Genomic DNA, 12,560 nt, shown 5'->3' on the forward strand with positions numbered 1-12,560 from the left:
TGTAATGGTTTGTACGCCTGCTCTGGGCTAGGACTGTGCCTTCAAGGAGCTCATAGTCTAGGCAAATAGATGCGAGCAGGGAATTCTAGTACCTGGTGATGAGCATCGTAGCACAAGTGGAAGAGTTAGCAGCTCAGCCTGGGGTTGGGGTGAGGAGGCAGAGAGACAGCAGGGGAAGGAGCTTAGTGGGAGCATGCTGGGAGGATGGGATGAAATTGGAGCGGGAATCTAGGGGAGGAGAGGGTTCTGTTTGGTGCTGGGGGCTCATGCCAGGGTCAGAGCAGGTCGGGGGTCCACAGTGGTTTTGTTGGTCTCAGGCATATGGGATGAGAAGGCCTTGGGAGGTGCAGGTGGACCGTGTCAGGAGCCGGGTCCTGGAGTTCTGAGGCTCCTTGACTTGAGAGTCGGGGTCGGGGGCAGTGGAAGTTTCCCTGCCATGTGTTTTCGGAGATTGAAGATTTCTATAACACGTTTTTTAATACACAAAGATGCATTGAAGATTTCTATAACACATTTTTTAATACACAAAGATGCACTGAAGATTTCTATAACACATTTTTTAATAACACAAAGATGCATATGGTATAATACAATGAACCACAAATACTGATCGTCAAGATCTAACAGTTGTCAGTATTTTGCCACATTTGCTTCATCTGTCCTTTTTTTTTTTCTTCTTTGTGGCTGTGCAACTTGTGGGATCTTAGTTCCCTGACCAGGGATTGAACCTCTGGTGCAGTGAAAGCGCTGAGTCCTAACCACCGGACCGCCAGGGAAGTCCCCATCTGTCCTTTTTTTATTTGCTGAAGTATTTTGTAGCAAATCCGAATGTCATGTGATTTCTTCCCTACTTCAGTGTGTATCTCTAAAAAATATGGGTGTTTTCTTAATCACCATGCCATTTTATACCTAACAAAATTACAGAAATTCTCTAGCATCATCTAATACCCAGTTCACAATCAAATTTCCTCAGTAGTCTAAACAAAATTTATTTTACAGTAGGTTTGTTTGAATCAAGATTTAATTAATCTTACATCTTATGTCTGTTCATTATGTCTCTTAAGTCTGCCTTAATCTAGAGCAGTGCCCCTCTGTCCACCTGCCACTGACTCACTCAAAAGAAACTGTCAGTTCTTTGGATTGCCCAGTGAAGCGTTTTTTAAGCTTTGCATTGATGTCTTGGAAGATCATTTTGGAAGCAGTATAAAGGTTTTTGGGGGAAGAAGGAGGCAAGATTAGAAACAGCAGCGGTTCCCTTGAAGATGAAATTATAGATGATTTTCACTTCCTGCATTTATAAATTGTCTGAATACTTTTTATGAATACGTGTTACTTTTATAATCAAATACTGCTCCTTCAGGACAGGAGGAAAAGTGGTTTGCAGGAGGGAAATCAGTTTGGAACCTGTACCTTTAGTCTGAGAGGTGGTCAGGACCTGAGCCGTGAGGTGCTGGCAGGGGTGGATGGAGGGGGCTGGGGTAATGACTGCTTGGAAGGTGGGAGCGTGGGGCCGGGGGCTGGTGTGGGGTAAGTGGGAGGGCAGTGCAGGGGTGACCTGGAATTCTGGCTCGTGTTACTTACCGGATGGACAGGGGTGTATCAGTGGAGGATGGAGGTGGCAGGAAAAGGGAAGGGGCTATTTGCGTGTGACTCAGGTGTGAGTTCAACCTGGGGCATGCTGAGTGCGACCTGCTTGTGAGGCAGGCATTGGAGACGTGCATACTACGCCCACCTTAGGTGGGTAGTTTTGGGAGTCACCTTCACCTGGAGGGTGTTGGTGGGTGTGGGAGAGTTCGCCCGTGGGGCATGTGGAACATGAAGAACAGTTTTCACAGTGCGGGTGTTGGTAGAGGGCCTGGGAAGGAGAAGGACAAGCAGAAGAGAGCAGCCAGAGGTTCAGGAGCTAGGAGAGAGTTGTGTGTGCAGAGCCGGGGAGGAGAGGGTGGAAGATGGTGGCAGCCGGCCGAGTGGGCCTGTATTAAAGAGGGGCGGTGGGACATAATGAGGGCGGGAGAGGGAGAGAGCTCTGACAGGAGGGAGGGCTGGGGTCTCTAGCAGAGGCGGGCACAGGAGAGGATGGCTGCAGGTGGGTTTTAATTGTGGTAAAATATACATGACATGAAACACCACTCTAACCCTTTTTCAGTGTACAGCCCAGGGGCCTTAAGTGCCTTCGTATTCTGTGCAGCCATCAGCAGGCTGCAGGTAGTTTTGAGGTGGGAAGAGGCACTTGTCTGTCCTGGAACAGTCCAGTGCTCATTGGGGCCCAGCTCCTTTTCAAAAGCCAGTATTCCTGGAAACCTCTCGTTGCTTCTCAGCTGCGTCCCTTTCTCCTTCCAGTCCCTCCAGCCTTCGCTCCTTGTCTAAGATGCTGTCTTGGTCTGGGTGCGGTTGTCACAGGCGGGTGAAGGTGCACTTCTAGGAGCCAGGTACTGGGCCACATCCAGCCTCGCCTCTTGAGGCACCGGCGTGGTCCCCGGGGCCTGGTCTAGGAGCCTCTGTAAACATGGGTGGAGCGAATGGAAGTTTAGCTCCAGTAAGAAGCTGACTTGAGGGTTGATTGATTGGGTGGGATGGCAGACTGACAGTCAAGGCTTGGGCAGAAGCTGAGGCACTCTGCGTGCCCCTGGAGAGGTCTGTTAGCTTTGTGTCTATATCTGGAAGCAGCTGTGGGCCCCCTCCTCTCACTTTGAGCGTCCCCCAAGGTGTAATTCGGGTCATCTGCTACTCAGTCAGCGTGCTGCCGTCTTGTGTCAGGGGCCAAGGTGAAAGGGCCCCTGGTGACTGACTGCTGAAGCACCACCGCCCGAGCCTTCACAGCAACGTGTCTGCTGCAGAAGTTCTTGTTAGTTCAGGCTGCTTTGAAAAAGTGAGTTCCCTAAAGAAGGAGAGAGAACACTTGGTTCTTTGTACAGAACGAGCCCCGTCAAGAACATTGACCGTGACCTGGCAACCCACGTGTCGGGGGTAACAGAGAACTCAAGAGAGAGCCTGGAGCTCCAGCTCTCTTGCCGGCAGCGGCCTGGGAGACCTTGCGTGCCATCCCCCCCATCCTCACAAAGAGCTCTGAGGGGCAGTGCTCTTCACCCCGTTTTTTACTGGGCTGCCACTTGCTCGGGCTCACCTGGCTCAATGGTTGAACGAGGGTTTGAACCCAGCCTTTTCTGTTAAATCCTGTGGGAAGTTAGAAACTGGAGTACATTGCAGGGAAAGGCAGCACTGTGAGGAACTGGAGGAGGAGTATTTAGCCAGAAGAGGAGAAAAAGTGGGAGGATGTTCAAATATTTGAGTAGATCTGACCGCTTTGGTCAGAGGCAGAGTGATGGTAGCAGAAAGGGCAGACTTAGACCCTGGCTGGGTTGTAAGCCCCTTACGGTTAGAAATCCCGTATCACCATCTCTGCGTTGCCGCAGCACCAGGCATGGTACGCTGGGCATATCTGCTGGGCTCTCGGGAAGCCCTTTGGTTAAACAGATGTGGACAGAGGCGGCCTCCTCCTTTCCCGAAGCCAAGTTCTGGGGTTCTTGGTCCTGACCCCTCTGCCTCCTCCAGTGCTTGCCTGTAAAATGATTCGTCTCCACCTCCTACCCCATATTCATTTTCTGTTGCTGCTTTAACAAGTTACACAAACTTCACAGATTTACCATCTTCTTGTTCTTCAGTTCAGAAGTCTGAAATAGGCCTCACGGTGCTAAAGGCAAGATGTCTTCAGGGCTCTGTACCTTTCTGTGGGGAGTCTATTTCCTTGCCCTTTCCAGCTTCCTTGGGTGCACCCGTATTCCTTGGCCATGACCCTTGCCTTCCACCTTTAAAGGCAGCAACATCTGGCCAAGTCTTGCTCATGTCACCTCACTTTGACAGTGACTCTTCTGCTTCCTTCTTCCATTATTAAGCGCTGTTTGAATACATTGGGCCCATCCAGATAATCCAGGATGATGGTCACCTGATTAGCAACCTTAACAGTTCTTTGTCATGTTAACCTAACGTATTCACAGGGATTATTAGGACTCTGCATCTTTGGGGGACAAGCTTCTTCACCCATAAAACCATACTCACAAAGCCCCTATCTTAAAATACAATGGAGGAAATTTCCCTTCTCAAGCTACCATCTCATTCCTTTCCTGGTCTTCGCAAAAATAGTCTGTGTGGTGTACTCACTCCCTAGTTCCTTATTGTGTGTCTACTGGAACTTATCTCTGAAAAGTCCTGGCACCTCCCAGTTGCTGAGTCCCTTGGCCACTGCCTGCTCAGCTTTTCTGTAGTGTTTGGACTGTGGGTTTCCCACTTAAGGGCCCCTTCCCCCAGCATCTCCTCTTTCTTCTTACTCCTGTCCTGGGAAGGCTTGGTCTTCAGTCGGTTTATCTTCCACTGATCATCTCATCCATTGCACGATTGAAATTCCGAGCCCAATGTTGAGGATTCCAAATCCACAGCTCTTGCTCTGACCTTTCTGAACTCCCAGACTGAATTTCTTCGTGCCCCCTGGGTATTATATCCAGATGAAGGACCCAAGGTAGGTGTTGTGTGTACCATACGCAGCACATTTACACTTGGCTAACTTGGCTTGTTACCACTCGCCCCTCATCCACAGGAGCCCTCTTAGTCTCTCTCACCTTGGAGGACCCAGGCTGGAAATCCCCACCTTCATTGGTTCCTTTATTCTCATGCCTTTACTTCCTGGTCTCTGCCACATCTCACATTTAGGCCTGTTACCTAGGTGGTCTTCGTAGTAGGGGATGCAAGAAGATTACGGGGATGCAGGAATCAGATAATGGAACTTTATTTTTATCTTAATCCTTTTACAGTCTATTTTTGTTTAAAGTGTTTTGTTTTAAAGTACATTAGTGTATGTAATTCATCAGTAAGTATACGGTGTTGGGGTGCATATCCCTACATTTTTTATTTTCCTGGTAACACTGTCAGATAAATTTGGTATTTCCAGTTTGTTTTAGACAAGAACCCTTCTTTAAGTGACCTCTTACTCATTTAAAAAATGTAAATCAAAAGCAGGGCTGTTGTGGTTGGAACGGAACCCCACCTGTCACTCTGATGGAGGCTTTCTCAGGCCTCTTGATGTGCATTTTGGAAACTGCTGCTTTAGGCTGTCGGTGTAGTTCAGGGCTGATTAAAGCCTGTGCTTGTGTTTAGCCTTTCGTGGACCTCCTCGGTAGGAGATCCCTACCATCCTCACTCCTCCACAGCATGGCACGCTGCCGTGAGCATCGTCACTCACGTAATGCAGGGAGCACATCCTAGCGGTACCATCTCTTCACACATTCCTTCCCTGGGCAGACCTTCAGACTCAGTAGGGTCTCGGTAAATATCTGTTGAATGAATAGGCAAATAGACCTCAATTTATGTTTAGAAGAGCAGGCTCTGTGATTTGCTCAGCATTTGGTTTTTCTTGACATTCCAAGTGTGGGCCTTAAGTCCTGGGGTTCTGTGTAGTGCACGTGGAGTCTGCAGGCCCAGTGTCCCTTCTCCAAGGTGGCACCGCAGTGCTGACACTTCCCTGCAGCGCTCTAAGGCATGGTTTTTGGTCACGGTTGCAAAGTGGCCCTCTTCAGCCTCATTTCTTTGCTCAGTGGGTTTTGCTATAACCCGTGTCTCCTAATGTCAGCATAACCAAGTGTTAAATATGTTGGTTAGAAGGAAGCTCTGATGTGGTATTACTGGTTCAGTCCCGTACACCTTAAACCTAATTACATTTGCTCTGACATTATGTAAATGCAGCGTTAAATCAACCTTTCTTTCTGCAGTGGGCCAGAGTTTCAGAGGCGCTCTGTGTCCTGGCGGACGTTCTTCCCTGAAGAGGATCAAAGAGTATCAGCTAGAGCTGAGGTCTTGAGAGTGCACGAGGAGAAGTGGCCTACTTTCTTTTTAATGGGTTCGCTATTCCTCACCCCTTTGAATGAGGGGTGCTCTGGCCTTTCAAACCTGTTTGGCCCAGCTGCCTGATACTTTGTAACGGGTGCTACTGGCCTCCTGGTCCAAGGAAAGGGGCCTCTGGGGCTCTCAGACGTGGACACATGTCAGTGAGCTGAAGGAAGGGGCTCTCCTTTAGAGCTGGAGTAGGTTTATTTTTGGTACATTTGTTTCAGCCTGCTTCTGAGAAGGCCAGGACCCACACTGACTAGGCACCAATTTTGCCCCTAAACGGTTTATATAATCCTGGTTTACACTGGTTTGTATGACACTGTCGTTTTGGCTTTTTTCTAAGTCAGGTGTTTTCCATGTCGGGTTTTCCATTTCTCTCTGTCTCTCTGCCCCGCTCTTTCCCTTGGTTTTTTTTTTTTTTTTTTTTTTTTTTTTCCCTTGGTTTTTATTGTAAGACTGACTTTGCTGTATCCGGAAGTGGAGGCAAGACCAACTTGATTCCTTCTTGTGGTTTGTCCAGGTTGCGGATGAAATACATGTTTTCTCTGGAGGAGAGTTAAGAAGTCCATAGGCCGTCGTCAGCCCTTAAGCAAGCTCCCCCGCCACCACCCGCTCGTGTTGCAGGATTGCGTCAGCGATGATGGTAAGTGTTGTTTTCACTCTTCACCACAGGAAAGCCGCTCTCACTGCATCAGGACCTCCTCCGATAGGACCTCAGGGGGCCAAGCTGAGGGCCAGGGGTGGGCCTGTGGCTTAGCTCTTCTCCCAGATACTCCATAAAGAGGGTAGGATTTCAGGTTATGGGATTTATAATCAGGTTTCATTATACGTTTGAGTGTCTTGGAATGTGCCTAATACGGGATAATTGGATGCAGTTCTTCCCTCTTTTAGGAGGTCCAAGGCTGATTTTTCAGATAACAGGTTCTGTAACTGATGCCCAGCCCTGTGCGAATGTGGTGACAAATATAACTGAGATGTGTCCATGCCCTCAGGAGTCACAGGGGTAATTGCACTGATCTAAAGGGAGGAGATGTTAATCCAGGCAGACTGGACAGTGCCAAGTAACCATGGCAAAGACAAGCAGGAAGTTATACTCAGAGGAACCAGCTTGCTGCAGCTGGCGTACAGGGCCAGGCCAGGGTGTGGTATGGGCAGAGGAGGAGGAGTGAAGTGGTCGTGAGCCAGAGGACTTTGCCCATGGGCGTTGCGAGCCTTGCAAGTGTTTTAAGCAGAGGGGTGATGCAGTTGGATTTGCATTAGAAAGATTGTTCCTAGCCTTCCCTGGTGTGCAGTGGTAAAGAATCCACCTGCCAATGCAGGGGACATGGGTCGATCCCACATGCCGCAGAGCAGCTAAGCCCGTGCGCCACAACTACTGAGCCTGTGCTCTAGAGCCCGCGAGCCGCAACTACTGAAGCCTGTGTGCCACAACTGCTGAAGCCTGCGTGCCACAACTGCTGAAGCCTGCGTGCCACAACTACTGAAGCCTTGCGTGCCACAACTACTGAAGCCTGCGTGCCAAACTACTGAAAGCCCGTGCACCTAGAACCATCGTTCTGCAATAAGAGAAGCCACCGCAATGAGAAGCCACGCACCGCAATGAAGAGTAGCCCCCAGCTCACTGCAACTAGAGAAAACCCACGCACAGCAACTGAAGACCCAACACAGCCAAAAATAAATAATAAATAAATAAATTAATTAAAAAAAAAGATTTTTCCTAGGATTGCATCTTAGGAGCAGAGGGCTTTTGTCATGGCCTCTGTGAGATATGAGGGTCTGAACTAGGGGCAGTGGAAGTAGGGTGGGGGAGGATAAAGTCCACTGGTTGGCAACCTGACGTTGGAGCTGTGAGGGTGGTTAGGAAGAGGAAGCCTGAGCTGAGTGCCTCCCTGGGTTCCTAGCGTTGCTTGGGGTGTGTGGAGGTGGTATTTGTTATCTCTATTAAATGCGGCTGCTCTGGGAGAGGGCACAGAGGCAGGGGTTAGGAAAACTGAGGAAGAGGAGCCTGTGAAGGAGACAGATGGGAGTAGGCAGGGATGCAGAGGAGAACTGGAGCTCCGGGAGTGATCGCCATCAGCGCAGTGTGGTCTCCTGTGCTTCCCGGGGCCCACAGACCCCGTAAGATCCGCCAGTGACCAGGCCCCTTTTTACTGCTGCCTGATGCCCAGCCTCCTCTTACCCTGTCCTGTCCTTGCCTGCTCCCATGGAAAGCCCAGAGTCTCATCACCCTTCCTCAGCTCTACAAAACCTCACGTTCCCTTTCTGATCTGATGTCGATGCCCATCTCTACTGTTTTCCTTGGTAGAAAGATCATGATAAGCTTGGTGGGAAAGCCTCTTCAGACCTTGTAGCCGGAAGCAGGCAGACTTCCATGCGGAGTCTTAGAAGCCCTCTGGGGTCTTCCTCCAGCCCCCTGTGGGGGTCTCAGGTCCTCTGGATTGCAGCAGCCTAGCTTCTTGATTCTCCCCAGTGCGCTAAAGCAATGTAGACTGTGGAAAACTGGGGAAGCGGAAAAAGTTACAAAGAGGACAGCAAGATTACCCACAGAGATGACTACTGTGAACACTTTAATGTGTTAATCTTCCTGACTGTCCTCGTCAGATGTTAAAATTATGTACATGTAGGTCTTTGTATAATAACGTGAGATCATAATATGCCTCCCTCAAACTTTTTACGATTAAAAATTTCAAACGTGGAAAAGTTGAAACAGTAAGAATACTGTGTCGCTTCAGTATTCAACAGCTGTTGCCATTTTGCCATAATCACTTGTCTCTCCCTATGCGTTGCTTATGTACGAACAAGTACACGCATATTTGCTGTGTTGTTTGAAAGTCAGCTGTAGGCGTCAAGTCACTTCACTTAAAGTGCACCGATAGGCATCTCCTAAGGAGGATTGTCTCCCATATAAAATTCACTGTCATAACACCTTGGAAAGTAAGCAGTAACTTCATAATGTCCTGATCCTCAGTCCATATTCATCTTTCCCTGCTCATTCTAAAAATGTGTTTTTTATAGCTTTTTCCCTTTAAACCAGTATGAACCAAACTAGGGTCACGCACTGCATTTGAAAGTTTCTTTAGTCTCTTTTAGTCTCACGCACCCCTCTCTCCACTGAAAACATTTTTTCTCAGTTGAGGCATAACATACTCAGTGCAGTACATATGCCTTAACTGTGTAGCTCAATGAAGTTTTATCTATGTAAACTGTAAAATTTTGATTCCTACAGTTTCTATTTAACATAGTGAACATTTTCATCGTTCGTTCAGTATTCACACGTAGGACGATTCTTGGCCACTTTTGGTTTTATAAGCGGAGCAGATGTCAGTGTGGTAGGTTTTCTGTTGTGATTGTGAGCAGTCCGTTTCTGTTTCTTCCCTCCTGTCTCGATCACTCTTGTTCTGGCCGGGATGCAGAAAATATCTGTACTTGGATTTTGGCACCACGGCTCCTGGCTAGGCCTGATTGACGGGGCTTACGGGGGTTGGTTATAATTGTCTGCATCGGCCTAAATATGCTATGGTGCCCTTCACCGAGGTCACATGCAGCTGCCAGATCCCTTTGGATTAAACAGGACTGAAGGCGGAGGAGATAACTGTTTATTTGCACTGAGCTTGGGTTGCAAGGAGTAAACACATAAATGGGTATCTTCCGTAGTTATGTTCCAGAGCTTTCCTTGGGCTACTCAGCGTAGGACTCCAGGGTCTCTTGGAAAGTACGCCTGTCTGGGAAGGAGTGAGAAGGTCATTGGAGGGGCTGTAGCTGTGGATTGCAGGGCTCCCCACAGCATCATCCAAGTACTGAAGGAGTCTTTTGCAGATCGCCTCTGCCCTTTGCCTTTGTCACCCATAGGATCTTGGGATAGTCCAAACCTGGGACCAGAACCCTGGGCAGAGCCATAGCTGTGCAGGGCTGGTGCTGACTGACTCACGCCCCTGCTTCTTCCTCTAGATGTATCAGAACAGGGGACCCCCGAGGAGGAGGCTGAGGAGACGGAGGCCTGGGCCAAGCCCCTGAGCCAACTGTGGCAGAACCGACCTCCAAACTTTGAGGCCGAAAAGGAATTCAACGAGGCCATGGCCCAGCAGGCCCCTCATTGCGCCGTCTGCATGATCTTTCAGACTTACCATCAGGTAAGCCCACCACGTCCCCTCTGTTTACCCGGGGCCAGCGCTCGGAGGAAAGCTAGGTTTAATGGTGGGGACACAGCTTGGGAAAGGCATGTTTTCCTAGTGTCTTCTGCCCCATCCACGTGTTGGAAAGGCTTCACCAGGCAGATAGCCATGCAGCAATGCGGGTGTTCCCTTGAGAATGCTTTGGGGAAGAGCTGAGGGTGTGGCTTAGGCTCTGGGGGATTCCCTGCTGCCCTTGGCACTCACACTGTTTGCTGAGGAATCTGCTCTGTTGTTATTCTAGTCAGTGATGATTCGTTCCAGGTGGTTTGTTGACCTTGCCAGTCAGTCTGGAGAGCAGGGGATTTCTTTAAATCATTCTGAATGTCAGGTGAAGAGCCAGTTCCTCCAGTGTTGTCTCTTCTTTCCTTTCCCATTGCCACCTCGGATGTTGGCAGTAGCGGAAGGGAATTTGGGAGGTGTAGGAGCAGAGAGCCTGCAGGAGGGAGGGGGATGGGAAAGCACCCTGGCTGAGCTTAACCGTGCCCCTCCCACTCCTGGGGCATTTGATGGCTCCACCGTCATGGGTCTCTTTGGGTCCAGCTCTAGGAGGCCAGGAAGGCACCCACAAATCACACGTGCCAGATGACCAGGTCAGTCTCAGCTGGGACCTACACAGGGCGGCATGTAGAGAACCAGTCCCCTGATGGTGGTTAGAGTAGCATGGCTGCCACTGAGCCTGGCAGGGCCCCAGGTTCATGTTTGCCAAAGAGTGAAACTTCAGACCAGAGTACTTTTGAGTTAGTAACTCGTTCCTTCTTTCCATTGACCAAAAGCAAACCCAAAATGTCTCAATGTGCCCTTGCCTGTGAGGGAAGCAGGCAGATGGCCAGGCTGTACTGCCAGTAGGTCTGCTGAGAGGGGCTCAGAGTTTCATGAATGGCATAGGCTTGGGGGGTGACATGTTTCTGGGCCCCGTCCTTGGAACGGGGGTGATGGTGCCATCCAGTGGCAGAAGCGGCAGATTCTTGCAGTCAGGCTGTTTGCCAAGGGAAGTACATGGACATAATGTTCTTCCCAAGGGGGCCCCAAGCCAGGAGTGGCTCTCGGGGCTCCAGCCACGTGACAGCGCTGCAGCTCAGGTGACTGCTGACATGGGCCCCGAGAGGAAATCAGTGCTGGCCCACAGAAGCACCTGCTCTGCGTCCTCTCCCTGGGTGGGGCCCCCATGCCGTGCATCGCAGAGGGGAGCCGCCAAGAGCAGCCTCACCAGCCTCTCAGTGCATTTTATTACCACTTGGTTTGGGAAGATTGAAATCCCAGTTGCCTCTTACCTCGCTTCCTTTTCTCACTTGTCCCCGGGGGCCTTTGTTTGATGCTGCTGTGAGAAATCGAATTGGAGTCATTGGAGGTAACTTCAGTTAGCGGCTCTGGGATAGTGGCTGTGCACCTGGGAGCCTAGCGGGTACCCTGTCAGGAAGAGAGCCGCTTTCTGCTGACGGGGCAGGCGGAGAGCTGAGGACATGGGGCTGTTCACTGAGGTGTGCACTTGCTCCCTCCTTAGGTGGAGTTTGGAAGCCTTAGTCAGAACTGCGGCAGTGCTCCAGATTTAGCGCCCCAGAAGCAGAGGACCAAGCCACTGATTCCAGAAATGTGCTTCACCTCGACTGGGTGTAGCACGGACATCAACCTGTCCACCCCTTACCTAGAGGAGGACGGCACCAGCATCCTAGTGTCCTGCAAGAAGTGCAGCGTCCGGGTCCATGCCAGTGAGTGCCTCACTTCTTCTCTGCGTCCAGTCCCAGGGGCGGGGGCGTCTGACTGGAAGTCCTGCCGCCTCTTGGCCTCCCTGCGACCTCCCAGTGACCTCCCCGGCTCCCCAGTGCAGATTGCTTATGTGTCTGTTCTTGGAGTTCAGTGCTGATTGAGTCTGAGTTTCCTGTGACTCTGGGCTCCGTGCTTGTACTGTCTACCCTGGGCTGTCCCCTTGATTGTAGATACCAGGAGGGGATTAATCTCTGCTGCTCGCTAGGTGTTGGTAGCAGTGAATCTAGTGTCTGACTTTTTGAGACTGTGGGCCATACTGTATGGCTGACCCGTGGGGGCCTTGATGCTAGAATTCAGGGGTTTCTGTAAGATTTGGTTGTAGCTTTGGGAAGTAGTGTCTGGAAAAGAGTTGCAGGTCTACCTTCTGACTCTGGCCTCTGGGTTTAATTTGCTCACCTCGGTGTGTCCCTGTTAGGTTGCTACGGGGTGCCCCCTGCAAAGGCTTCTGAAGACTGGATGTGTTCTCGGTGTTCGGCCAATGCCCTGGAAGAGGTGAGTGCTTCCATGCTGTTGCTGTCTCCCTGTGAGACAAGTTTCGCTCACGATCGGACTGTTTCAACCGCGGACCCTATGTCCCAGGGATCTGTGCAGTGCCTGGTACACAGTGATGTCGGTGAGCATTGTCGGAGTAACATCCCCACGACAATGAGAGTGTTTGCTGCCCACCTGTGGCAGGGCACGGTGGAGTCTGGAAGCTGTGTTTGCTTCATCGTGTCAGGACCAAGTAGAGGTTTTCCTGTGGATGGA

The 12,560-nt window shown here is 50.3% G+C and overlaps 1 protein-coding gene across 1 annotated transcript in view; it reads left to right on the forward strand.

The window, feature by feature from the left end:
• Positions 1 to 12,560, forward strand: part of KDM4A (lysine demethylase 4A) — a 42,208-nt gene that overhangs the window by 18,314 nt on the left and 11,334 nt on the right. Inside the window, exons 13-16 of the mRNA XM_032636790.1 lie at positions 6,422 to 6,520; positions 9,826 to 10,007; positions 11,551 to 11,755; positions 12,229 to 12,305. Of these exons, the coding sequence (XP_032492681.1) occupies positions 6,422 to 6,520; positions 9,826 to 10,007; positions 11,551 to 11,755; positions 12,229 to 12,305 (563 nt within the window). The remainder of the gene's footprint in view (positions 1 to 6,421; positions 6,521 to 9,825; positions 10,008 to 11,550; positions 11,756 to 12,228; positions 12,306 to 12,560) is intronic.

This window comes from Phocoena sinus, chromosome 1 (genome assembly GCF_008692025.1).
Source record: "Phocoena sinus isolate mPhoSin1 chromosome 1, mPhoSin1.pri, whole genome shotgun sequence".
Lineage (NCBI taxonomy): Eukaryota > Metazoa > Chordata > Mammalia > Artiodactyla > Phocoenidae > Phocoena > Phocoena sinus.